Below are 25,879 nucleotides of genomic sequence, written 5' to 3'. Positions count from 1 at the left end.
TGCGCCCCACAGACCCCACGTGTGCCCCACAGAATCCCTGTGGCCCCATAGACCCCACAGAGACCCCCGTGTGCCCCACAGACCCCACGTGTGCCCCACAGAATCCCCGTGGCCCCATAGACCCCACAGAGACCCCCGTGTGCCCCACAGACCCCACGTGTGCCCCACAGAATCCCCGTGGCCCCATAGACCCCACAGAGACCCCCATGCACCTCATAGAGCCCCCGTGTGCCCCACAGACCCCACGTGTGCCCCACAGAATCCCCGTGGCCCCATAGACCCCACAGAGACCCCGTGTGCCCCACAGACCCCACGTGTGCCCCACAGAATCCCCATGGCCCCATAGACCCCACAGAGACCCCCATGCACCTCATAGACCCCCTGTGTGCCCCACAGAATCCCTGTGGCCCCATAGACCCCACAGAGACCCCCATGCACCTCATAGACCCCCTGTGTGCCCCATAGAACCCACGTGTGCCCCACAGAATCCCCGTGGCCCCATAGACCCCACAGAGACCCCCATGCACCTCATAGAGCCCCCGTGTGCCCCACAGACCCCACGTGTGCCCCACAGAATCCCTGTGGCCCCATAGACCCCACAGAGACCCCCATGCACCTCATAGAGCCCCCGTGTGCCCCACAGACCCCACGTGTGCCCCATAGAATCCCCGTGGCCCCATAGAACCCACAGAGACCCCCATGCACCTCATAGAGCCCCCGTGTGCCCCACAGACCCCACGTGTGCCCCACAGAATCCCCGTGACCCCATAGACCCCTGTGTAACCCACAGAGACCCCCATGCACCCCACAGACCCCGCGTGTGCCCCACAGAATCCCCGTGGCCCCATAGACCCCACAGAGACCCCCATGCACCTCATAGACCCCCTGTGTGCCCCATAGAACCCATGTGTGCCCCACAGAATCCCTGTGACCCCATAGACCCCAAAGCCTTCACGTGCACCCCACAGACCCCTGTGCGACCCACAGAGACCCCCATGCACCCCACAGACCCCATGTGTGCCCCACAGAATCCCTGTGACCCCATAAACCCCACAGATCCCCCGTGCGCCCCATAGACCCCCAGTGAACCCCACAGAGACCCCCGTGCACCCCATAGATCCCCTGTGCGCCCCACATCCCACCCTGTGCCCCACAGATCCCCCGTGTAACCCACAACTACCCAGTGCCCTACAGAGACCCCCATGCACCCCATAGATCCCCTGTGCACCCCATAGAACCCCCATGCACCCCACAACCCGCGCTGTGCCCCACAGAGACCCCCATGCACCCCACAGATCCCCTTTGCGCCCCATAGAACCCCCATGCACCCCACAACCCGCCCTGTGCCCCACAGGGACCCCCGCCCACCCCATAGATCTCTGGTGAACCCCACAACCCGCTTTGCACCCCACAGAGACCCCTGTGCCCCATAGACCCCTGTGTGCCCCACAACCCGCCCTGTGCCCTATAGATTCCCCCATGCACCCCACATCCCACCCTGCACCCCATAGAACCCCGCCCACCCCATAGATCCCCTGTGCCCCCCACAGAGACCCCTGTGCCCCACAGGCCCCGTGCCTGCCCCACAGAGACCCCCACGAACCCCACAGACCCCTGTGCACCCCACAACCTGCTCTGTGCCCCACAGAGACCCCCACGAACCCCATAGACCCACAACCTGCTCTGTGCCCCATAGAGCCCACGCCCAACCCACAGAGATCCCCCCTGTGCCCCACAGAGATCCCCCCCTGTGCCCCATAGATCCCTGGTGAACCCCACAATCCATCCTGCGCCCCATAGACACCCACGCACCCCATAGACCCCCTGTGCACCCCACATCCCACCCTGTGCCCCACAGATCCCCCGTGTGACCCACAACTACCGATTGCCGCACAGAGACCCCCCCCATGCACCCCATAGATCCCCTGTGCGCCCCATAGAACCCCCATGCACCCCACAACCCACCTGTGCCCCACAGAGACCCCTGTGCCCCACAGACCCCATAGCCGCCCCACAGACCCCTGTGCGCCCCACAGACCCCATAGACCCCATACCTGCCCCACAGACCCCATAGGCGCCCCACAGAGACCCCATAGACCCCATACCTGCCCCACAGACCCCTGTGCGCCCCATAGAGACCCCTGTGCCCCACAGACCCCATAGCCGCCCCACAGACCCCTGTGCGCCCCACAGACCCCTGTGCACCCCACAGACCCCATAGGCGCCCCATAGACCCCATAGCCACCCCACAGACCCCATAGACCCCATACCTGCCCCACAGACCCCATAGGCGCCCCACAGAGACCCCATAGACCCCATACCTGCCCCACAGAGACCCCTGTGCGCCCCACAGAGACCCCTGTGCCCCACAGACCCCATACCCGCCCCACAGACCCCATAGCCACCCCACAGACCCCTGTGCCCCACAGACCCCATAGCCGCCCCACAGACCCCATAGCCGCCCCACAGACCCCTGTGTGCCCCACAGAGGCCCCTGTGCCCCACAGCCCCCATACCCGCCCCACAGACCCCATACCCGCCCCACAGACCCCATAGCCGCCCCACAGACCCCTGTGCCCCACAGACCCCATAGCCGCCCCACAGACCCCATACCCGCCCCACAGACCCCTCACGCTCTGCCCGTGCCCCACAGCAGCACCGTGGGCAGCCCCGCGGCCCCACAGATTTTATAGGGCGCTGTGGGGGGGGGAGGAGCCGTGGGGAGGGGCCCAGGGGCCGATAAAGGACGGGGAGGGGGCGGCCCCGCCCTTCCCCGCCCCCCATGGGGTCTCTGTGGGGCCGGAGGGTCTGAGCCCCCCCCCGTGTCCGCCCTATAGGGGAGTTGTGGGGCAGAGTAAAGGCTGAGACCCCAAGGGTGGGCTGGGGTCTCATTTGGGGGGGGGGGGGGGTCGTCTCTTATTTAGGGCTCTCTGTGGGGCAGGAACAGGGACAGGTGGGTCCCATTTTAGGGGATTCTATGGGGCAGGGGGCCCCTTATTTAGGGGATTCTGTGGGACATTGGGGTCACTTCTCAGGGAATTCTGTGGAACAGGGAGGGGGGGGTCCCTTATAGGGGATTCTATGGGGCAGGGGGATCCCTTTTTATGGGATTCTATGGGGCAGGGACAGAGCCGTCCCTTATTTAGGGGATTCTATGGGGCAGGGATCGGGGCGTCCCTTTGCATGGGATTCTGTGGGGCAGGAACAGAGCCGTCCCTCATTTAGGGGATTCTATGGGGCAGGGGGGGGTCTCATTTAAGGGATTCTATGGGGCAGGAACAGGGGGAATCCCTTTTTAGGGGATTCTATGGGGCAGGAGGGTCTCTTTTTAGGGGACTCTATGGGGCAGAGGTGTCGCTTTTTAGGGGATTCTATGGGGCAGGGGGATCCCTTTGTGGGGGATTCTGTGGGGCAGGAAAAGGAGGGTCCCTTATTTAGGAGATTCTATGGGGCAGGGATCGGGGCGTCTCTTTGTATGGGATTCTGTGGGGCAGGAACAGGGGGAATCCCTCATTTAGGGGATTCTATGGGGCAGGAAAAGGGTGGTTCTCTTATTTAGGGGATTCTGTGGGGCAGAGATTCCCTGCTTAGGGGATTCTGTGGGGCCGGGCCGGGGCCTCCCTTACTTGGGGAATTCTAAGGGGCAGGGGGATCCCTTATTTAGGGGATTCTATGGGGCAAAACCAGGGGGATTCCTTATTTAGAGGATTCTATGGGGCAGGAACAAGGGGGGTCCCTTTTTAGGGGATTCTGTGGGGCAGGAAAAGGGGGATCCCTTACTTAGGGGATTCTGTGGGGCAGGGACAGGGAGGTCCCTTTGTAGGGGATTCTGTGGGGCGAGGGGACCCCTTTTTAAGGGATTCTATGGGGCAGAGGGGTTTCTTATGTAAGGGATTCTGTGGGGCAGGAACAGTGGCTCCCTTTTAGGGGATTCTGTGGGGTAGGGACGGGGGGACCCTTTTTAGGCGATTCTATGGGGCAGAGGGATTCCTTTGTAGGGGATTCTATGGGGCAGAGGGGTTCCTTTTTAGGGAATTCTATGGGGCAGAGGGGTTCCTTTTTAGAGGATTCTATGGGGCAGAGGGATTCCTTTGTAGGGGATTCTGTGGGGCAGGGGGATTCCTTTTTAGAGGATTCTATGGGGCAGGGGGATTCTTTTCTAGGGGATTCTGTGGGGCAGGGGGATTCTTTTGTAGGGGATTCTGTGGGGCAGGGGGATTCCTTTGTAGGGGATTCTATGGGGCAGAGGGATTCCTTTGTAGGGGATTCTGTGGGGCAGAGGGGTTCCTTTTTAGAGGATTCTATGGGGCAGAGGGGTTCCTTTTTAGGGAATTCTATGGGGCAGAGGGGTTCCTTTTTAGGGAATTCCATGGGGCAGAGGGATTCCTTTGTAGGGGATTCTGTGGGGCAGGGGGATTCCTTTGTAGGGGATTCTGTGGGGCACGGGTACCCTTTTTAGGCGATTCTATGGGGCAGGGGGATTCCTTTGTAGGGGATTCTATGGGGCAGAGGGGTTCCTTTTTAGAGGATTCTGTGGGGCAGAGGGGTTCCTTTTTAGGGAATTCTATGGGGCAGGGGGATTCCTTTTTAGAGGATTCTATGGGGCAGGGGGATTCCTTTGTAGGGGATTCTGTGGGTCAGGGGGATTCCTTTGTAGGGGATTCTGTGGGTCAGGGGGATTCTTTTGTAGGGGATTCTATGGGGCAGGGGGATTCCTTTGTAGGGGATTCTGTGGGTCAGGGGGACCCTTTTTAGGCGATTCTATGGGGCAGGGGGATTCCTTTGTAGGGGATTCTATGGGGCAGGGGGATTCTTTTGTAGGGGATTCTGTGGGGCAGGGGGATTCTTTTGTAGGGGATTCTGTGGGGCAGGGGGACCCTTTTTAGGCGATTCTATGGGGCAGGGGGATTCCTTTGTAGGGGATTCTATGGGGCAGAGGGGTTCCTTTTTAGAGGATTCTATGGGGCAGAGGGATTCCTTTGTAGGCGATTCTATGGGGCAGAAGGGTTCCTTTTTAGGGAATTCTATGGGGCAGGGGGATTCCTTTGTAGGGGATTCTGTGGGGCAGGGGGATTCTTTTGTAGGGGATTCTATGGGGCAGAGGGATTCCTTTTTAGAGGATTCTATGGGGCAGAGGGGTTCCTTTTTAGAGGATTCTATGGGGCAGAGGGGTTCCTTTTTAGGGAATTCTATGGGGCAGAGTGGTTCCTTTTTAGGGAATTCTATGGGGCAGAGGGGTTCCTTTTTAGAGGATTCTATGGGGCAGAGGGGTTCCTTTTTAGAGGATTCTATGGGGCAGGGGGATTCCTTTGTAGGGAATTCTATGGGGCAGAGGGGTTCCTTTGTAGGGGATTCTATGGGGCAGAGGGGTTCCTTTGTAGGGGATTCTATGGGGCAGGGATCGGGGCGTCCCTTTGTATAGGATTCTGTGGGGCAGGAACAGGGGGAATCTCTCATTTAGGGGATTCTATGGGGCAGGGGGGTCTCATTTAAGGGATTCTATGGGGCAGGAACAGGGGATCCCTTTTTAGGGGATTCTATGGGGCAGGAGGGTCTCTTTTTAAGGGACTCTATGGGGCAGAGGTGTCGCTTTTTAGGGGATTCTATGGGGCAGGGGGATCCCTTTGTAGGGCATTCTATGGGGCAGGAACAGGGACCCTCCCTTTTTAGGGGAATCTATGGGATCAGGACCAGGATCCCTTTTTAGGGGATTCTATGGGGCAGGGGGATCCCTTTAGTGGGGGATTCTGTGGGGCAGGAAAAGGAGGGTCCCTTATTTAGGGGATTCTATGGGGCAGGGACAGGGGGGGTCACTTTGTAGGGGATTCTGTGGGATTGGGACCCGGGGTCCCTTTGTAGGGGATTCTATGGGGCAGGAATGGGGGGGTGCCTTATTTAGGAGATTCTATGGGGCAAGGGTTTCCCTTTGTAGGGGATTCTATGGGGCAGGAAAAGGGGGTCCCTTTTTAGGGGAATCTGTGGGGACAGGGGTATTCCTTTGTAGGGGATTCTATGGGGCAGGAAAAGGGTGGTTCTCTTATTTAGGGGATTCTGTGGGGCAGAGATTCCCTGCTTAGGGGATTCTGTGGGGCCGGGCCGGGGCCTCCCTTACTTGGGGAATTCTAAGGGGCAGGGGATCCCTTATTTAGGGGATTCTATGGGGCAAAACCAGGGGGATCCCTTATTTAGAGGATTCTATGGGGCAGGAACAAGGGGGGTCCCTTTGTAGGGGATTCTGTGGGGCAGGAAAAGGGGGATCTCTTACTTAGGGGATTCTGTGGGGCAGGGACAGGGAGGTCCCTTTGTAGGGGATTCTGTGGGGCGAGGGGACCCCTTTTTAAGGGATTCTATGGGGCAGAGGGGTTTCTTATGTAAGGGATTCTGTGGGGCAGGAACAGTGGCTCCCTTTTAGGGGATTCTGTGGGGTAGGGACGGGGGGACCCTTTTTAGGCGATTCTATGGGGCAGAGGGATTCCTTTGTAGGGGATTCTATGGGGCAGAGGGGTTCCTTTTTAGAGGATTCTATGGGGCAGAGGGATTCTTTTGTAGGGGATTCTGTGGGGCAGAGGGATTCCTTTGTAGGGGATTCTGTGGGGCAGAGGGGTTCCTTTTTAGAGGATTCTATGGGGCAGAGGGATTCCTTTGTAGGCGATTCTATGGGGCAGAGGGGTTCCTTTTTAGAGGATTCTATGGGGCAGAGGGATTCCTTTGTAGGCGATTCTATGGGGCAGAAGGGTTCCTTTTTAGGGAATTCTATGGGGCAGAGGGATTCCTTTGTAGGGGATTCTGTGGGGCAGAGGGATTCTTTTGTAGGGGATTCTATGGGGCAGAGGGGTTCCTTTTTAGGGAATTCTATGGGGCAGAGGGGTTCCTTTTTAGAGGATTCTATGGGGCAGAGGGGTTCCTTTTTAGGGAATTCTATGGGGCAGAGGGATTCTTTTGTAGGGGATTCTGTGGGGCAGGGGGATTCCTTTTTAGAGGATTCTGTGGGGCAGAGGGGTTCCTTTTTAGGGAATTCTATGGGGCAGAGGGGTTCCTTTTTAGAGGATTCTATGGGGCAGGGGGATTCCTTTGTAGGGAATTCTATGGGGCAGAGGGGTTCCTTTGTAGGGGATTCTATGGGGCAGAGGGGTTCCTTTGTAGGGGATTCTATGGGGCAGGGATCGGGGCGTCCCTTTGTATAGGATTCTGTGGGGCAGGAACAGGGGGAATCCCTCATTTAGGGGATTCTATGGGGCAGGGGGGTCTCATTTAAGGGATTCTATGGGGCAGGAACAGAGCCGTCCCTCATTTAGGGGATTCTATGGGGCAGGGGGGGGTCTCATTTAAGGGATTCTATGGGGCAGGAACAGGGGGAATCCCTTTTTAGGGGATTCTATGGGGCAGGAGGGTCTCTTTTTAGGGGACTCTATGGGGCAGAGGTGTCGCTTTTTAGGGGATTCTATGGGGCAGGGGGATCCCTTTGTGGGGGATTCTGTGGGGCAGGAAAAGGAGGGTCCCTTATTTAGGAGATTCTATGGGGCAGGGATCGGGGCGTCTCTTTGTATGGGATTCTGTGGGGCAGGAACAGGGGGAATCCCTCATTTAGGGGATTCTATGGGGCAGGAAAAGGGTGGTTCTCTTATTTAGGGGATTCTGTGGGGCAGAGATTCCCTGCTTAGGGGATTCTGTGGGGCCGGGACGGGGCCTCCCTTACTTGGGGAATTCTAAGGGGCAGGGGGATCCCTTATTTAGAGGATTCTATGGGGCAGGAACAAGGGGGGTCCCTTTTCAGGGGATTCTGTGGGGCAGAAAAAGGGGGATCCCTTACTTAGGGGATTCTGTGGGGCAGGGACAGGGAGGTCCCTTTGTAGGGGATTCTGTGGGGCGAGGGGACCCCTTTTTAAGGGATTCTATGGGGCAGAGGGGTTTCTTATGTAGGGGATTCTGTGGGGCAGGAACAGTGGCTCCCTTTTAGGGGATTCTGTGGGGTAGGGATGGGGGGACCCTTTTTAGGCGATTCTATGGGGCAGAGGGATTCCTTTGTAGGGGATTCTATGGGGCAGAGGGGTTCCTTTTTAGAGGATTCTATGGGGCAGAGGGATTCCTTTGTAGGCGATTCTATGGGGCAGAAGGGTTCCTTTTTAGGGAATTCTATGGGGCAGGGGGATTCCTTTGTAGGGGATTCTGTGGGGCAGGGGGATTCTTTTGTAGGGGATTCTATGGGGCAGAGGGATTCCTTTTTAGAGGATTCTATGGGGCAGGGGGATTCCTTTTTAGAGGATTCTATGGGGCAGAGGGATTCCTTTGTAGGGGATTCTGTGGGGCAGAGGGATTCTTTTGTAGGGGATTCTATGGGGCAGAGGGGTTCCTTTTTAGGGAATTCTATGGGGCAGAGGGGTTCCTTTTTAGGGAATTCTATGGGGCAGAGGGGTTCCTTTTTAGAGGATTCTATGGGGCAGAGGGGTTCCTTTTTAGGGAATTCTATGGGGCAGAGGGATTCTTTTGTAGGGGATTCTGTGGGGCAGGGGGATTCCTTTTTAGAGGATTCTATGGGGCAGAGGGATTCTTTTGTAGGGGATTCTGTGGGGCAGGGGGACCCTTTTTAGGCGATTCTATGGGGCAGGGGGATTCCTTTGTAGGGAATTCTATGGGGCAGAGGGGTTCCTTTTTAGGGAATTCTATGGGGCAGAGGGGTTCCTTTTTAGAGGATTCTATGGGGCAGGGGGATTCCTTTGTAGGGGATTCTGTGGGGCAGGGGGATTCCTTTTTAGAGGATTCTGTGGGGCAGAGGGGTTCCTTTTTAGGGAATTCTATGGGGCAGAGGGGTTCCTTTTTAGAGGATTCTATGGGGCAGGGGGATTCCTTTGTAGGGAATTCTATGGGGCAGAGGGGTTCCTTTGTAGGGGATTCTATGGGGCAGAGGGGTTCCTTTGTAGGGGATTCTATGGGGCAGAGGGGTTCCTTTTTAGAGGATTCTATGGGGCAGAGGGGTTCCTTTTTAGAGGATTCTATGGGGCAGAGGGGTTCCTTTTTAGAGGATTCTATGGGGCAGAGGGGTTCCTTTTTAGGGAATTCTATGGGGCAGAGGGATTCCTTTTTAGAGGATTCTATGGGGCAGAGGGATTCCTTTGTAGGGGATTCTGTGGGGCAGGGGGATTCCTTTTTAGAGGATTCTATGGGGCAGGGGGATTCCTTTGTAGGGGATTCTGTGGGGCAGGGGGATTCTTTTGTAGGGGATTCTATGGGGCAGAGGGATTCTTTTGTAGGGGATTCTATGGGGCAGAGGGGTTCCTTTTTAGGGAATTCTATGGGGCAGAGGGATTCTTTTGTAGGGGATTCTGTGGGGCAGGGGGATTCTTTTGTAGGGGATTCTATGGGGCAGGGGGATTCTTTTGTAGGGGATTCTATGGGGCAGAGGGATTCCTTTTTAGGGAATTCTATGGGGCAGAGGGATTCTTTTGTAGGGGATTCTGTGGGGCAGGGGGATTCCTTTGTAGGGGATTCTATGGGGCAGGGGGATTCCTTTGTAGGGGATTCTGTGGGGCAGGGGGATTCTTTTGTAGGGGATTCTGTGGGGCAGGGGGATTCCTTTGTAGGGGATTCTATGGGGCAGGGGGATTCCTTTGTAGGGGATTCTGTGGGGCAGGGGGATTCTTTTGTAGGGGATTCTGTGGGGCAGGTGGATTCCTTTTTAGAGGATTCTGTGGGGCAGGGGGATTCCTTTGTAGGGGATTCTGTGGGGCAGGGGGATTCCTTTGTATGGGATTCTGTGGGGCAGGGGGATTCCTTTGTAGGAGATTCTATGGGGCAGAGGGGTTCGTTTTTAGGGAATTCTATGGGGCAGAGGGATTCCTTTTTAGAGGATTCTATGGGGCAGAGGGGTTCCTTTTTAGGGAATTCTATGGGGCAGAGGGGTTCCTTTTTAGAGGATTCTATGGGGCAGAGGGATTCTTTTGTAGGGGATTCTATGGGGCAGGGGGATTCCTTTGTAGGGGATTCTGTGGGGCAGGGGGATTCTTTTGTAGGGGATTCTGTGGGATCGGAACCCGGGGTCCCCTTTTAGGGGATTCTGTGGGGCAGGGACGGAGGTTTCCCTTATTTAGGGGATTCGATGGGGCACAGACAGGGGGGTCTCTCTTTAAGGGATTCTGTGGGGCAGGGACGGAGGTTCCCTTGTTTAGGGGATTCTGTGGGGCCGGGCCGGGGTCTCTGGCCAATGTCCCCGCACCGGCGGGCGCTGACAGCCCGTCCCTATCGCGGCTATATCGGGACATGCCGGGGGGGCGGCCCGGGGCCTTATCGGGCCCCTCTGGCGGCGCTGTGGGGCCGCTGTGGGGCCGGGGGGGCTCTGGCAGCCGTGCCCGGACACGGCTCCACTTTGTCACGGCCGCGGCGACAAAGTGTCCCCGAGAGGCGACAAATTCCTGCGGGCGGGGGGGACAGCGCCACACTGCGCCCCACCGAGGGGCCTGGCCCCATAGGGACCCCCTGGCACATCGAGGGGCCTGGCCCCATAGGGACCCCCTGGCACATAGAGGGGCCTGGCCCCATAGAGACCCCCTGGCACATAGAGGGGCCTGGCCCCATAGAGACCCCCCTGCCCCATAGAGGGGCCTGGCCCCATAGAGACTCCCCTGCCCCATAGAGAGGCCTGGCCCCACAGGGACCCCCTGGCACACAGAGACCCCCCCCCGCCCCATAGAGGGGCCTGGCCCCATAGGGACCCCCTGGCACATAGAGGGGCCTCGCCCCATAGGGACCCCCCTGGCACATAGAGGGGCCTGGCCCCATAGAGACCCCCCTGGCACATAGAGGGGCCTCGCCCCATAGGGACCCCCCTGGCACATAGAGGGGCCTGGCCCCATAGAGACCCCCCTGCCCCATAGAGGGGCCTGGCCCCATAGGGACCCCCTGGCACATAGAGGGGCCTCGCCCCATAGGGACCCCCCTGGCACATAGAGGGGCCTGGCCCCATAGAGACCCCCCTGCCCCATAGAGGGGCCTCGCCCCATAGGGACCCCCTGGCACATAGAGGGGCCTGGCCCCACAGGGACCCCCTGGCACACAGAGACCCCCCCCCTGCCCCATAGAGAGGCCTGGCCCCATAGGGACCCCCTGGCACACAGAGACCCCCCTCCTGCCCCATAGAGGGGCCTGGCCCCACAGGGACCCCCTGCCCCATCGAGGGGCCTGGCCCCATAGAGACTCCTCCCTGCCCCATAGAGGGGACTGGCCCCACAGGGACCCCCTGGCACATAGAGACCCCTCCTGCCCCATAGAGGGGCCTGGCCCCACAGGGACCCCCTGCCCCATAGAGGGGCCTGGCCCCATAGAGACCCCCCCCCTGCCCCATAGAGGGGCCTGGCCCCACAGGGACCCCCTGCCCCATAGAGGGGCCTGGCCCCATAGAGACCCCCCTGGCACATAGAGACCCCCCCCTGCCCCATAGAGACTCCTCCGTGCCCCATCGAGGGGCCTGGCCCCATAGGGACCCCCCTGGCACATAGAGGGGCCTGGCCCCATAGGGACCCCCTGGCACATAGAGGGGCCTGGCCCCATAGAGACTCCTCCCCGCCCCATAGAGGGGCCTGGCCCCACAGGGACCCCCTGGCACATAGAGACCCCTCCTGCCCCATAGAGGGGCCTGGCCCCACAGGGACCCCCTGGCACATAGAGACCCCCCCCTGCCCCATAGGGACTCCTCCGTGCCCCATAGAGAGGCCTGGCCCCATAGAGACCCCCCCCTGCCCCATAGAGGGGCCTGGCCCCACAGGGACCCCCCCTGGCACACAGAGACACCCCCCTGCCCCATAGAGAGGCCTGGCCCCATAGGGACCCCCCTGGCACATAGAGACCCCTCCTGCCCCATAGAGGGGCCTCGCCCCATAGGGACCCCCTGGCACATAGAGGGGCCTCGCCCCATAGAGACTCCCCTGCCCCATAGAGGGGCCTCGCCCCATAGGGACCCCCTGGCACATAGAGACCCCTCCTGCCCCATAGAGGGGCCTCGCCCCACAGGGACCCCCTGGCACATAGAGGGGCCTGGCCCCATAGAGACTCCCCTGCCCCATAGAGGGGCCTCGCCCCATAGAGACTCCCCTGCCCCATAGAGGGCCCTGGCCCCATAGGGACCCCCTGCCCCATAGAGACTTCTCCGTGCCCCATAGAGGGGACTGGCCCCATAGGGACCCCCTGGCACACAGAGACCTCTCCTGCCCCATAGAGACCCTTCCCTGCCCCATAGAGACCCCCCTGGCACATAGAGACTCCTCCGTGCCCCATAGAGGGGCCTGGCCCCATAGAGACCCTTCCCTGCCCCATAGAGACTCCTCTGCCCCATAGAGACCCCCCCATGCCCCATAGAGGGGCCTGGCCCCATAGAAACCCTCCCATGTCCCATAGAGACCCCCCCTGCCCCATAGAGACTCCTCCGTGCCCCATAGAGAGGCCTGGCCCCATGAGACCCTTCCCTGCCCCATAGAGACCCCCCTGCCCCATAGAGGAGCCTGGCCCCATAGGGACCCCCCGGGAACATAGAGGGCCCTGGCCCCATAGAGACCCCCTTGCCCCACAGAGACCCCTCCTGCCCCATAGAGACCCCCCCATGCCCCATAGAGGGGCCTGGCCCCATAGAAACCCTCCCATGTCCCATAGAGACCCCCCTGCCCCATAGAAACTCCTCCGTGCCCCATAGAGAGGCCTGGCCCCATAGAGACCCTTCCCTGCCCCATAGAGACCCTTCCCTGCCCCATAGAGGAGCCTGGCCCCATAGGGACCTCCCGGGCACATAGAGGGGCCTGGCCCCATAGAGACTCCCCTGCCCCATAGAGGGGCCTCGCCCCATAGGGACCCCCTGGCACACAGAGACCCCTCCTGCCCCATAGAGGGGCCTGGCCCCATAGAGACCCTTCCCTGCCCCATAGAGACCCCCCTGCCCCATAGAGACCCTTCCCTGCCCCATAGAGGGGCCTGGCCCCATGAGACCCTTCCCTGCCCCATAGAGACCCCCCTGCCCCATAGAGACCCTTCCCTGCCCCATAGAGACCCTTCCCTGCCCCATAGAGGGGCCTGGCCCCATAAAGATCCTTCCCTGCCCCAGAGAGACTCCTCTGCCCCATAGAGACCCCCCCATACCCCATAGAGTGGCCTGGCCCCATAGAAACCCTCCCATGTCCCATAGAGACCCCCCTGCCCCATAGAGACTCCTCCATGCCCCATAGAGAGGCCTGGCCCCATAGAGACCCTTCCCTGCCCCATAGAGACCCTTCCCTGCCCCATAGAGGAGCCTGGCCCCATAGGGACCCCCTGGCACATAGAGGGGCCTGGCCCCATAGAGACTCCCCTGCCCCATAGAGGGGCCTGGCCCCACAGGGACCCCCCTGCCCCATAGAGGGGCCTGGCCCCATAGAGACTCCCCTGCCCCATCGAGGGGCCTCGCCCCATAGGGACCCCCCTGCCCCATCGAGGGGCCTCGCCCCATAGGGACCCCCTGGCACATAGAGACCCCCCCCTGCCCCATAGAGGGGCCTGGCCCCATAGGGACCCCCTGGCACACAGAGACCCCTCCTGCCCCATAGAGGGGCCTCGCCCCACAGGGACCCCCTGGCACATAGAGGGGCCTGGCCCCATAGAGACTCCTCCGTGCCCCATAGAGGGGCCTCGCCCCGTAGGGACCCCCTGGCACACAGAGACCCCTCCTGCCCCATAGAGAGGCCTGGCCCCATAGGGACCCCCCTGCCCCATAGAGGGGGCCTGGCCCCATAGAGACTCCCCTGCCCCATCGAGGGGCCTCGCCCCATAGGGACCCCCTGGCACACAGAGACCCCCCCCCTCCCCCATAGGACCCCCCCCTGCCCCACAGAGAGGCCTGGCCCCATGAGACCCTTCCCTGCCCCATAGAGACCCTTCCCTGCCCCATAGAGACCCCCCTGCCCCATAGAGACTCCTCCGTGCCCCATAGAGAGGCCTGGCCCCATAGAGACCCTTCCCTGCCCCATAGAGACCCCTCCTGCCCCATAGAGACTTCTCCGTGCCCCATAGAGGGGCCTGGCCCCATAGAGACCCTTCCCTGCCCCATAGAGACTCCTCTGCCCCATAGAGACCCCCCCATGCCCCATAGAGGGGCCTGGCCCCATAGAAACCCTCCCATGTGCCATAGAGATCCCCCCTGCCCCATAGAGACTCCTCCGTGCCCCATAGAGAGGCCTGGCCCCATAGAGACCCTTCCCTGCCCCATAGAGACCCTTCCCTGCCCCATAGAGGAGCCTGACCCCATAGGGACCCCCTGGCACACAGAGACCCCTCCTGCCCCATAGAGACCCCCCCCTGCCCCATAGAGGGGCCTGGCCCCACAGAGACCCCCCCGGGACATGTGGGAGCCCCCCGGACACCTGGGACACCCTGGGGACCCCCCCCGGGACTCCTGTGTGTGACCCCCCCCGCGCAGAGGCGATGGTGGAAGGTGGAGAACAGCGCTGGGTGCGAGCGGGTGCAGGGACGGACAGAGGGACGGACAGAGGGACGGACAGAGGGACGGACAGAGGGACGGACAGAGGGACACTGGGGGGTCCTGGCCGTACCGGGGGGGTCACTGTGGCCGTACCGGGGGGGTCACTGTGGCCGTACTGGGGGGGTCACGGCGCTTTTCCTTTCGCTTTTGGCCGCGCTTTTCCTTTCGGTTCTGGAGGCGACAGCGGAGCCGCGGATCCGCACCGAGGTCACCGGGGGGGGGGTCCCGGGGGGGCGCTCGGGGGTGTCCCCTCCCCTGTCCCCTCCCGTGTCCCCTCCCCTGTCACCCCCTGCCCCGGGGGGGGCTCAGGCGGCGCCGGCTGCGAGCTGGGGGGGACAGAGGGGACAGAGGGGACAGGGGGGACAGGGGGAACAGGGGGGACACGGACCGAGGTCTGGGGGTCTGGGGGTCCAGGAGAGAGGGGGGGACACGGACCCGACCCCGACCCCCCCCCCCCCCCAAGGTGAGTCCGCTTGCTCCGGTGGCGGGAAAAGGAAGTGAAGGGGACAGGGGAGGGGACAGGGGAGGGGACAAGGGGCAGCTCGGGGCACCCCCGGCCGCGTCACCTGGGCAGGTGAGGGGGGTGCGGGGCGGCGCAGGTGCCACCAGAGCCCCTTGGGGCTACCGGGAGAACCGGTCCGGCCACACCTGCGGCCAGGTGACCCCGCGGCCGGCGGATGTTTGGGTTTGTCACCCGACGCTGAGCCACCAGCGTGGGGACACCGGTGGCAGCGGCGAGAGGCGGCCCCGGTGCGGCCCCGGTGGTGGCCCCGGTGCGGCCCCGGTGTGGCCCCGGTGCGGCCCCGGTGCGGCCCCGGTGGTGGCCCCGGTGTGGCCCCGGTGCGGCCCCGGTGGTGGCCCCGGTGTGGCCCCGGTGTGGCCCCGGTGCGGCCCCCATGGCGGCGTGCGGAGGTGAGGGGGTGGCAGGGAGGTGGCGGCGACAAGTGGCACTGGGAGGGGACCGGGAACGGGGAAATGGGAACGGGGGAAATGGGGAATGGGAATGGGGAATGGGGAATGGGGAATTGGGAATTGGAATTAGGAAATGGGAACGGGGGAACGGAGAATGGGAATGGGGAATGGGGAATGGGGAACTGGGAATTGGGAATTGGGAACTGGAACTGGGAACTGGGATGGGCTCGGAGCTGGCACGGGTGGCCCGGGTCCTGCCCAGCCCTCGGGCTACCCCGGCGTGGTGCCACTTGTGGTGTCACTTTGTGGTGTCACTTGTGGTGCCACTTGTGGTGTCACACTTGTCCCCCCCGGGCACAGCGAGGGACAGGGCAGGGAGGGCTTGGGGGCCACACCCGAGAGAAGGCGGCACCGCGGGGACAATGGGGGTGACACTGGGACAGAACCGTGGGGACATGGGGACGCTGGCACTGACCCCTTGGGTGGGCACGTGGGCACTGGGGACGCTGGGACCGCTCTGGGTGGACACTGGGACCCCTCTGGGTGGACACTGGGACTGCTCTGGATGGACACTGGCACTGACCCCTTGGGTGGACACTGGGACCGCTCTGGATTGACACTGGGGACACTGGGACCCCTCTGGATGGACACTGGACCCCTCTGGGTGGACACTGGGGACACTGGGACCCCTCTGGATGGACACTGGGACCCCTCTGGATGGACACTGGGGACACTGGGACCCCTCTGGGTGGACACTGGGACCCCTCTGGGTGGACACTGGGGACACTGGGACCCCTCTGGGTGGGCACTGGGGACGGTCCCCACAGGCTCAGGTGACACAGATTCGGCCCCGTGGGTGTCGGGGCTGTCCCCGTGCCACACCTGGCCCGTGTCACCTGTGGCACTGCCAGCCCTGCCACCCACGGCACCCAGGGGACAAGGGACAAACCAGGGCTGGGGGGGGAACCCCTCAGGGGTGTCCCAGTGCTCCCAGTAGGCCCAGTGCCCTCATCTCCAGTAATCCCAGTGTTCCCAGTGTTCCCAGTGTCCCCAGTGCCCCCAGTATGGCCATCGTCCCCAGTGTCCCCATCACTCCCAGTGGCTCCAATGTCCCCACCATTCCCAGTATCCCCCAGTGCTCCCAGTGTTCCCAGTGCCCCCAGTGTTCCCAGTGTCCCCAGCATTCCCAGTGTTCCCAGTGTCCCCAGTGCTCCCAGTATTCCCAGTGTCCCCAGTATCCCCAGTAACTCCAGTATTCCCAGTGACCCCAGTATCCCCAGTGTCTGATTTTCCCCAGTAATCCCAGTATGGCAAACATCCCCAGTGCCCCCAGCATTCCCAGTGCCCCCAGTGTTCCCAGTGTCCCCAGTAGTTCCAGTATGCCCAGTGTCCCCAGCATTCCCGGGGAGTTATTCCAGTAATCCCAGTGCCCCCAGTATCCCCCCCAGTAATCCCAGTATGCCCCAGCAGGGACACTGGGATTATTCCAGTAATCCCAGTGTCCCTGCTGTCCCCAGTGCCCCCAGCATTCCCAGAAACCTCGGTGCCCCCAGTGTTCCCCAGTGCTCCCAGTATTCCCAGTGTCCCCAGTAATTCCAGTGTCCCCAGTGTCCCCACCATTCCCAGTATCCCCCAGTGTCCCCAGTGCTCCCAGTATTCCCAGTGTCCCCAGTAATTCCAGTGTCCCCAGTGTCCCCACCATTCCCAGTATCCCCCAGTGTCCCCAGTGCTCCCGGTATTCCCAGTGTCCCCAGCATTCCCAGTGTCCCCAGTATGCCCAGTAATTCCAGTATTCCCAGTGTCCCATTGCTCCCAGTAATCCCAGTGTCCCCAGTATCCCCCAGTGCCCCCAGCATTCCCAGTAACCTCGGTGCCCCCAGTGTTCCCCAATTCCAGCATCCCCAGTTCTCCCAGTATCCCCAGTGTCCTCAGCATCCCCAGTGTCCCCAGTGTCCCGCTGCTCCCAGTATTCCCAGTGTCCCCAGTGTCCCCAGCATCCCCAGTGCCCCCAGTATCCGGCTCCATCCCATACTGGGGTTGGGCAGCTGCAGAGTCAGCAGGATCTGGGAAGAACTGGGGCAGGAGTCAGGCAGGAGTCACCTGCCCAGGTCAGGTGTCACTGGCCCAGGTGAGGTGTCACTGGCCCAGGTGAGGTGTCACCTGCTCAGGTGAGGTGTCACTGGCCCAGGTGGGCTCTCATTGGCCCAGGTGAGGTGTCACTGGCCCAGGTGAGGTGTCACCTGCTCAGGTGAGGTGTCACTGGCCCAGGTGAGGTGTCACTGGCCACGTGCAGTGTCCAGCCCTGGCGGCTCAGAGCTGCTGGGAACCTGTCGGACCAGCCCGGCTGGACAGGACTCACCTGGACAAGGGGAGGGGCTGGGACTCACCTGGACAGGATCAGGGGCCGGGACTCATCTGGACAAGGGGAGGGGTCAGGACTCACCTGGACAAGGGGAGGGGTCAGGACTCACCTGGACAAGGGGAGGGGCTGGGCCTGGCCGGGCTCATTCACCAGGATTCACCTGGCCAAGGGGAGGGGTCAGGACTCACCTGGACAGGATCAGAGGCCGGGACTCACCTGGCCGGGCTCAGGGTTTGGGCCTCACCTGTCCTGTCTCACCGGGGGTCCCGGTGCCTGCAGACCCCCCCCCCAAACCGGGGGGACAGGTGAGGTGGCGGCTGCGGGGGTGGGGCTGGGGGCGCAGGTGGGGCCATCAGGGACCGGGGTCGTCCCCTCCCGGCTGCGCCCACCTGAGTTTCCCACGGGAATTGGGATTTGGGATTTTGGGGGGGGTCCGGGGACGTTCCCACGGTGGTGGCCGGCATGGGGAGGGGTCAGACTCCGGCCACAGGAGTTTCCCACACTGACCAGGACTCCCGGAGTGGGGGGGTCGGGTCACACCTGTTTTTCCCACGGTGGCGCACGGGTCACAGAGCGTCCTGCCCCACCTGGTGACAGGGACAGGCGCAGGCCCCCTCGCCCTCACCGAGATCCCTCCCCACAGCTTGTGCCAACTGCGCCCGAGCCTCCGAACCGCCCCGGGAGCGCCCCCAGGACCCCCCAATGGCGCGGCCGCCTCTGTCCACTCTGCCGGACACCCCGTTCCCCAGCCGGACGCTGGCCGCGCTGGCCGGAGTGGCCGAGGGGCTGCTGAGCCCCGCGTACTGGGCGCTGGACCGGCTGCTGGCGCTGCTGGTGCCCACCACGGCGCAGCGGGCGCGCTGGCGGCGCCGCCGGGCCGGGCTCTGCCTGGCCGTGGGTGCGCGGGCGCTGGCGGCGCCGCTGCTGCTGCTGGCGCTGCTGCTGGCGCTGCTGCCGGCGCTGCCGGGGCTGCTGCTGTGGCTCCCGGTGCAGGCCAAGCGCCGGCCCTTCGTCCACCAGCACGCGCCCGCTGCGGCCGCGGCCGAGCCCTGGGACGCGCGGCGAGCCCGCGGCTTCACCTTCCTGACGGCCAACGTGTGCCTGCTGCCCAGCGGGCTGGCGCGCTTCAGCAACCTGGGCGACACGCGGCGGAGGGCGGCGCTCATCGGGCGGATCCTGGCGGCCGGAGCGCCCGCGGAAGCTTCCGGAGACCGGCGCGGGCTGCTGGAGCCGCGGAGGGGCCGGGGCTACGGGGGCACCGCGGCGCGAGGGGGGCACCCGGGCGGAGATGCCGGGCAGGGGGCGTGGAGGGCGGCGACAGCGGATGGCGCGATGGAATGGCCGGAGATGCCGATGGCCAACCCAACATCCATGGCCAACCCAACACCGATGGCCAACTCAACACCCGTCACCAACCCAACACTGATGGCCAACCCAACTCCAATGACCAACCCAACACTGATGGCCAACCCAACTCCAATGACCAACCCAACTCCAATGACCAACCCAGCACCGATGACCAACTCTTGGCCAACCGCTGACTCGGTGCCAACGCCGGAGTTGCCGCTGACCAACCCAACACCGGGAGCTGCTCCGTGCCCAGCGTCCGGCCCGGGGCCGGAGCGGCCGATCCCGCTGGCGGACCCGATGCCCGCGGTGCTGAGCGCCCGCGTCCCGCCGGACACCGACTTCGTGTGCCTGCAGGAGGTGTTTGACGGCGCCGCGGCCGCCGCCCTGCGCCGGCAGCTCGGCCGCCGCTTCCCGCACGTGCTGTGGGGCGTGGGCCCGGGGGGGCTGCGCTGCGGCCGGCTGCGGGCCCTGGGCAGCGGGCTGCTCCTGGGCAGCCGCTTCCCGCTGCTGGCCGCCCGCTTCCAGCCCTTCCCCAACGCCGCCCGCGAGGACGCGCTGGCCAACAAGGGGCTGCTGGTGGCGCAGGTGAGGGGGCGACGCCTGAGGGGTGGCGGGCGGTGACGCGGGGCTGAGGTGACGTGTGGCTGGTGTCCCCTGCAGGTGCTGTTGGGGACGGAGCAAGGCCGGCGCGTCGTGGGGTACCTGGGCTGCACCCACCTGCAGGCGCCCGCAGGTGAGTGGGGACACGGTGACAGCATGGGGGGACACTGGGGGTGACACCGGGGGGCCTCGAGGTGTCCTTGTCCTGCTGTGTCCGTGTGTTTGTGTCCCACCAAATCCGTGTGTCCACCTGTCCGTGTGTCCCCATGTCCCCCAATGTCCATATACACCTGTGTGTCCCTGTGTCCCCATGTCCCCGTGTCCCCATTCCTGTGTCTGCACGTGTCCCCATGTCCTTGTGTCTGTGTTCATGTGTCCCCATGTCCCTCTGTCCCCATGTCCTTGCGTCCGTGTTCCCTTGCGCCCGTGTGTCTGCGTCCCCCTGTCCCCAATGTCCCTGCGTCTGTCCCTCTGTGTCCCCCATGTCCCCCAATGGCCATAGACACCTGTGTGTCCCTGTGTCCCCGTCACTGTGTCTGTCCCCATGTCCCCATGTCCCCATGTCCCTGTCCCCGTGTCCATGTCCCAATTGTCCCCATTGTCCCCATGTCCCCCTGTCCCAGCCGATGCCACCATCCGTGACCAGCAGCTGTCCCTGTGTCTGTCCCTGTGTCTGTCCCTGTCCCCATGTCCATGTCCCTATGTTCATGTCCCCATGATGTCCCCATGATGTCCCCATGTCCCCATGCCAGCCAATGCCACCATCCGTGACCAACAGCTGTCCCTGTGTCTGTCCCTGTCCCCATGATGTCCCCATGATGTCCCCATGATGTCCCCATGATGTCCCCATGATGTCCCCATGTCTCCCTGTCCCAGCCGATGCCACCATCCGTGACCAGCAGCTGTCCCTGTGTCTGTCCCTGTGTCTGTCCCTGTCCCCATGATGTCCCCATGATGTCCCCATGATGTCCCCATGATGTCCCCATGTCCCTGTGCCAGCCGATGCCACCATCCGTGACCAGCAGCTGTCCCTGGTGCTCCGGTGGCTCTGGGAGTTCCGGCAGGAGCAGGACCGGCGTGGGGACCTGGTGGCCTTCGATGTCCTCTGCGGGGACCTCAACTTCGACAACTGCTCCCGCGGTGGGGACAGGGGACACGGGGGGACATGGGGGGGGACAGGAGGGGACAGAGGGGTGCGAAACAAGGGACACGGGAGAGGGACAGGGGACACGGGGGGACACGGGGGGAAGAGGTGTGGGACACGAGGGGACATGGGCAGAGGACAGAGGGACACGGGGGGACATGGGCAGGGGACAGAGGGACACAGGGGGACATGGGGGACAGAGGTGTGGGACACGAAGGAACACGGGCAGGGGATAGAGGGACACTGGGGGACACGGGGGGACACAGGAGGGGACAGGGGTGTGGGACACTGAGGGACACACGAGAGGGACAGGGGACACGGGGGACAGAAGTGTGGGACATGAAGGGACACAGGATGGGGACAGAGGGACATGAAGGGACATGGGACGGGGACAGAGGGACATGAAGGGACACGGGAGGCAGACAGGGGACACAGGGCAGACAGGAGGGGGACAGGGGGACACGGGGGTGACAGCAGCGCCGTGTCCCCGGCAGGTGACGCCCAGAACCGGCAGCACCGCCTGTTCAAGGAGTTCTGGGACCCCGCGTGCTGCGACTCGGGCCAGGAGCAGCCCTGGGCCATCGGTGGGGACACCGCTGTCACCTCCCCGGGGAGCCCAGTGTCACCTTTGCCTGGGGACCCCACGGTCACCAGGGCCTGGGGAGCCCACTGTCCCCTCCCTGTCCCCTGGGGTCCCGTTCATGTCCCTGTCCCCTCCCTGTCCCTTCCTGTCCCTCCCTGTCCCCTGGGGTCCCGTTCATGTCCCTGTCCCCTCCCTGTCCCTTCCTGTCCCCTCCTGTCCCCTCCTGTCCCCTCCCTGTGTCCGGGGTCCCGTTCATGTCCCTGTCCCCTCCCTGTCCCCTCCTGTCCCCTGGGGTCCCGTTCATGTCCTGTCCCCTCCCTGTCCCCTCCCCGTGTCCGGGGTCCCGCTCATGTCTCTGTCCCCTCCCTGTCCCCTCCTGTCCCCTGGGGTCCCGTTCATGTCCTGTCCCCTCTCTGTCCCCTCCCTGTGTCTGGGGTCCTGCTCACGTCTCTGTCCCCTCCTGTCCCCTCCTGTCCCCTGCTGTCCCCAGGGACGCTGCTCAATTACCTCAAGATCTACGAGGAGCCCGTGTCCACCCCTGAGGAGATGAGGAGGTGACAATGGGGACATTGGGGACATGGGGGCGAGGGGAGGGTCCTCCATGCCTGTGTCCCCGTGTCCCCTGTGCCCTCGTGTCCCCGTGTCCCCCTGTCCTGCTCTGTCCCCACGTCCCCATGTCCCTTGTCACTGTGTCCCCGTGTCCCAGTGTCCCCATGTCCCTGTGTCCCTGTCGCTCTGTCCCCATGTCCCACTGTGTCCCCATGTCCCCCTGTCCTCATGTCCCCATGTCCCTGTGTCTCTATGTCCCCATGTCCCTCGTCACTCTGTCCCCATGTCCCTGTGTCCCACTGTGTCCCCATGTCTGTCCCCGTGTCCCACTGTGTCCCCATGTCCCCATGTCCCTGTGTCCCTGTCCCCGTGTCACTCTGTCCCCATGTCCCCATGTCCCACTGTGTCCCCATGTCCCCATGTCCCCATGTCCCACTGTGTCCCCGTGTCCCCATGTCCCCATGTCCCACTGTGTCCCCATGTCCCTGTGTCCCTGTCCCTGTGTCCCACTGTGTCCCCATGTCCCACTGTGTCCCTGTGTCCCCGTGTCCCCATGTCCCACTGTGTCCCCATGTCCCCATGTCCCACTGTGTCCCTGTGTCCCCGTGTCCCCATGTCCCACTGTGTCCCCATGTCCCCATGTCCCTGTGTCCCCATGTCCCCATGTCCCACTGTGTCCCCATGTCCCTGTGTCCCTGTCCCTGTGTCCCACTGTGTCCCCATGTCCCACTGTGTCCCTGTGTCCCCGTGTCCCCATGTCCCACTGTGTCCCCATGTCCCCATGTCCCACTGTGTCCCTGTGTCCCCGTGTCCCCATGTCCCACTGTGTCCCCATGTCCCCATGTCCCACTGTGTCCCCATGTCCCCATGTCCCTGTGTCCGTGTCCCCGTGTCCCACTGTGTCCCCATGTCTGTCCCCATGTCTGTCCCCATGTCCCCTCAGGACGCTGTCCCAGCCGTGGGGACGCGAGCGGTTCCTGGCGGGTCCCATCCTGTCCTGCGGGGCCCTGGACCCGATGGCCCCGCGGCCGTGGCAGGGCCGGAGAGTGGACAGAGCGCTGCTGAGGAGGGACCCCGCGCTGACCACTGTGAGTGACCGCTGGGAACCCCGGTGACCCCTCAGTGACCCCTCAGTGACCCCTCAGTGACCCCCCCAGTGACCCCTGGGACCCCCGCGCTGACCACTGTGAGTGACCGCTGGGAACCCCAGTGACCCCTCAGTGACCCCCCAGTGACCCCTCAGTGACCCCTGGGACCCCGCACTGACCACTGTGAGTGACCGCTGGGAACCCCGGTGACCCCTCAGTGACCCCCCAGTGACCCCCCCAGTGACCCCTGAGACCCTGCACTGACCACTGTGAGTGACCACTGAAGGGACCCCGGTGACCCCTCAGTGACCCCTCAGTGACCCCTCAGTGACCCCCCCAGTGACCCCTGTGACCCCAGTGACCCCTGGGATCCCGCACTGACCACTGTGAGTGACCACAGAAGGGACGCAAGTGACCCCCCCCCAGGATCCCCCCAGTGACCCCTGTGACCCTGTGCTGGCCAACCATGAGTGACCACTGGGAACCCCCAGTGACCCCTCAGTGACCCCCCCAGTGACCCCGGTGTCCCCTGGTGTCCCCGTGACCCCGCCCTGACCCCGCTGTCCCCACAGGAGGTCATCGGGTACTCGGTCATCACCGAGCTGGCCACAATGTCTGACCACCTGCCCGTGGCCCTGCGGCTGCGCCTGGGGCCCGCTGACCTCTGACCCCGGCACGGACACGGCGCTGGACACCGGGGTGGACACTGGGACAGACACTGGGATGGACACAGGGATGGACACGGGGATGGACACAGGACTGGACACAGGGATGGACACTGGGATGGACACCGAGATGGACACTGGGATGGACAGGGGGAGGGACTTGGGGCTGGACACTGGGATGGACATGGGGATGGACACGGGACTGGACAATGGGATGGACACTGGGATGAACACGGCTCAGACCTGAGAGTGGCCATGCTCTGGACATAGGGCTGGACTCGGGGATGGACACAGGGCTGGACACGGGGATGGACATGGGGATGGACACGGGACTGGACAACAGGATGGACATGGCTCAAACCTGAGAGTGGCCACACTTTGGACATGGGGCTGGACACGGGGATGGACATAGGGCTGGACATAGGGCTGGACACGAGGATGGACACAGGGCTGGACACGAGGATGGACACAGGGCTGGACACGGGGATGGACATGGGGCTGGACTCGGGGATGGACACGGGGCTGGACACGGGGATGGACATGGGGATGGACACGGGACTGGACAATGGGATGGACATGGCTCAAACCTGAGAGTGGCCACACTTTGAACATGGGGCTGGACACGGGGATGGACATAGGGCTGGACAAGGGGATGGACACAGGGCTGGACACGAGGATGGACACAGGGCTGGACACCGGGATGGACATACGGCTGGATGCAGCTTGGACCTGAGAGTGGCCACACGCTGGACACAGGGATGGACATGGGGCTGGACATGGGACTGGACATGGGAATGGACATGGGGATGGACACTGGGATGGACATGGGGATGGACACAGGGCTGGACATGGGGATGGACATGGGACTGGACATGGGACTGGACATGGGGATGGACATGGGGATGGACATGGGGATGGACATGGGGATGGACAACGGGATGGACACTGGGATGGACATAGGGCTGGACACAGGGCTGGACATGGGCATGGACACAGGGCTGGACATGGGGATGGACATGGGACTGGACATGGGACTGGACATGGGGATGGACATGGGGATGGACACGGGGATGGACAACGGGATGGACAACGGGATGGACACGGCTCAGACCTGAGAGTGGCCATACTCTGGACATGGGACTGGACACAGGGCAGGACACGGGGCTGGATGCAGCTTGGACCTGAGAGTGGCCATGCTCTGGACATGGGGCTGGACATGGGGATGGACATGGGGCTGGACACGCGGATGGACACAGCACTGGTCACAGCTCTGACTCCAATGTGACCCCAGTGTGATCATGGCTCCAGCCACAGCCCTGACCACAGCTCTGGACGCAGCACTGGACACAGCAGCGGTCACTGCACTGGACACTGCAGCAGTCACTGCACTGGACACAGCACTGGACACAGCACTGGACACAGCAGTGGTCACTGCACTGGACATAGCAGTGGTCAGTGCACTGGTCACAGCACTGGACACAGCACTGGACACAGCAGTGGTCACTGCACTGGACACAGCGCTGGTCACTGCACCGGTCACAGCACTGGACACAGCGCTGGTCACTGCACTGGACACAGCACTGGTCACAGCAGTGGTCACAGCAGTGGTCACTGCATTGGACACAGCACTGGCCACAGCGCTGGTCACTGCACTGGACACAGCGCTGGTCACTGCACCGGTCACTGCACTGGACACAGCAGTGGTCAGTGCACTGGACACAGCGCTGGTCACTGCACTGGACACTGCACTGGCCACAGCAGCGGTCAGTGCAGGGGCGGGATCAGTACAGCATTGATCCCATATTGGTGCAGGATCGGTGCAGCATTGATCCGGTATTGATCCAGCATTGATCCAGCTTTGATTGGGAATCTGTCCATTACGGATCCAGCATTGATCCGGTATTGGGGCTGGATCCGCCTGCTATTGATCTGACATTGATTGGGAATCAGACCATGATGGACCCAGCATTGATCCAGTATTGAGGCAGTATTGATCTGACATTGATCTGATATTGATCAGGAATCAGTCCATGATGGACCCAGCATTGATCTGGTATTGGAGCAGTATTGATCTATTGATCTGACATTGATCTGACATTGATCAGGAATCAGTCCATGATTGACCCATCATTGAT

The 25,879-nt window shown here is 62.7% G+C and overlaps 1 protein-coding gene across 1 annotated transcript; it reads left to right on the top strand.

Moving 5' to 3' along the window:
• The first annotated feature begins 15,387 nt into the window (after positions 1–15,387).
• LOC118701202 (sphingomyelin phosphodiesterase 5-like) lies at positions 15,388–24,223 on the top strand. Its single transcript, XM_054518385.1, has 10 exons — positions 15,388–15,403; positions 17,612–17,631; positions 18,363–19,149; positions 19,294–19,700; positions 19,776–19,848; positions 20,715–20,855; positions 21,354–21,443; positions 21,933–21,996; positions 22,935–23,079; positions 23,652–24,223. The coding sequence occupies exons 1-10, from the start codon at positions 15,388–15,390 to the stop codon at positions 23,745–23,747; spliced, it is 1,839 nt and encodes a 612-aa protein (XP_054374360.1). The 3' UTR covers positions 23,748–24,223.
• The last annotated feature ends 1,656 nt before the right edge of the window (positions 24,224–25,879 follow it).

Source organism: Molothrus ater, unplaced genomic scaffold (genome assembly GCF_012460135.2).
Source record: "Molothrus ater isolate BHLD 08-10-18 breed brown headed cowbird unplaced genomic scaffold, BPBGC_Mater_1.1 matUn_MA147, whole genome shotgun sequence".
NCBI classification, from domain to species: Eukaryota; Metazoa; Chordata; class Aves; order Passeriformes; family Icteridae; genus Molothrus; species Molothrus ater.
This window is presented reverse-complemented; position numbering and strand designations above follow the sequence as displayed.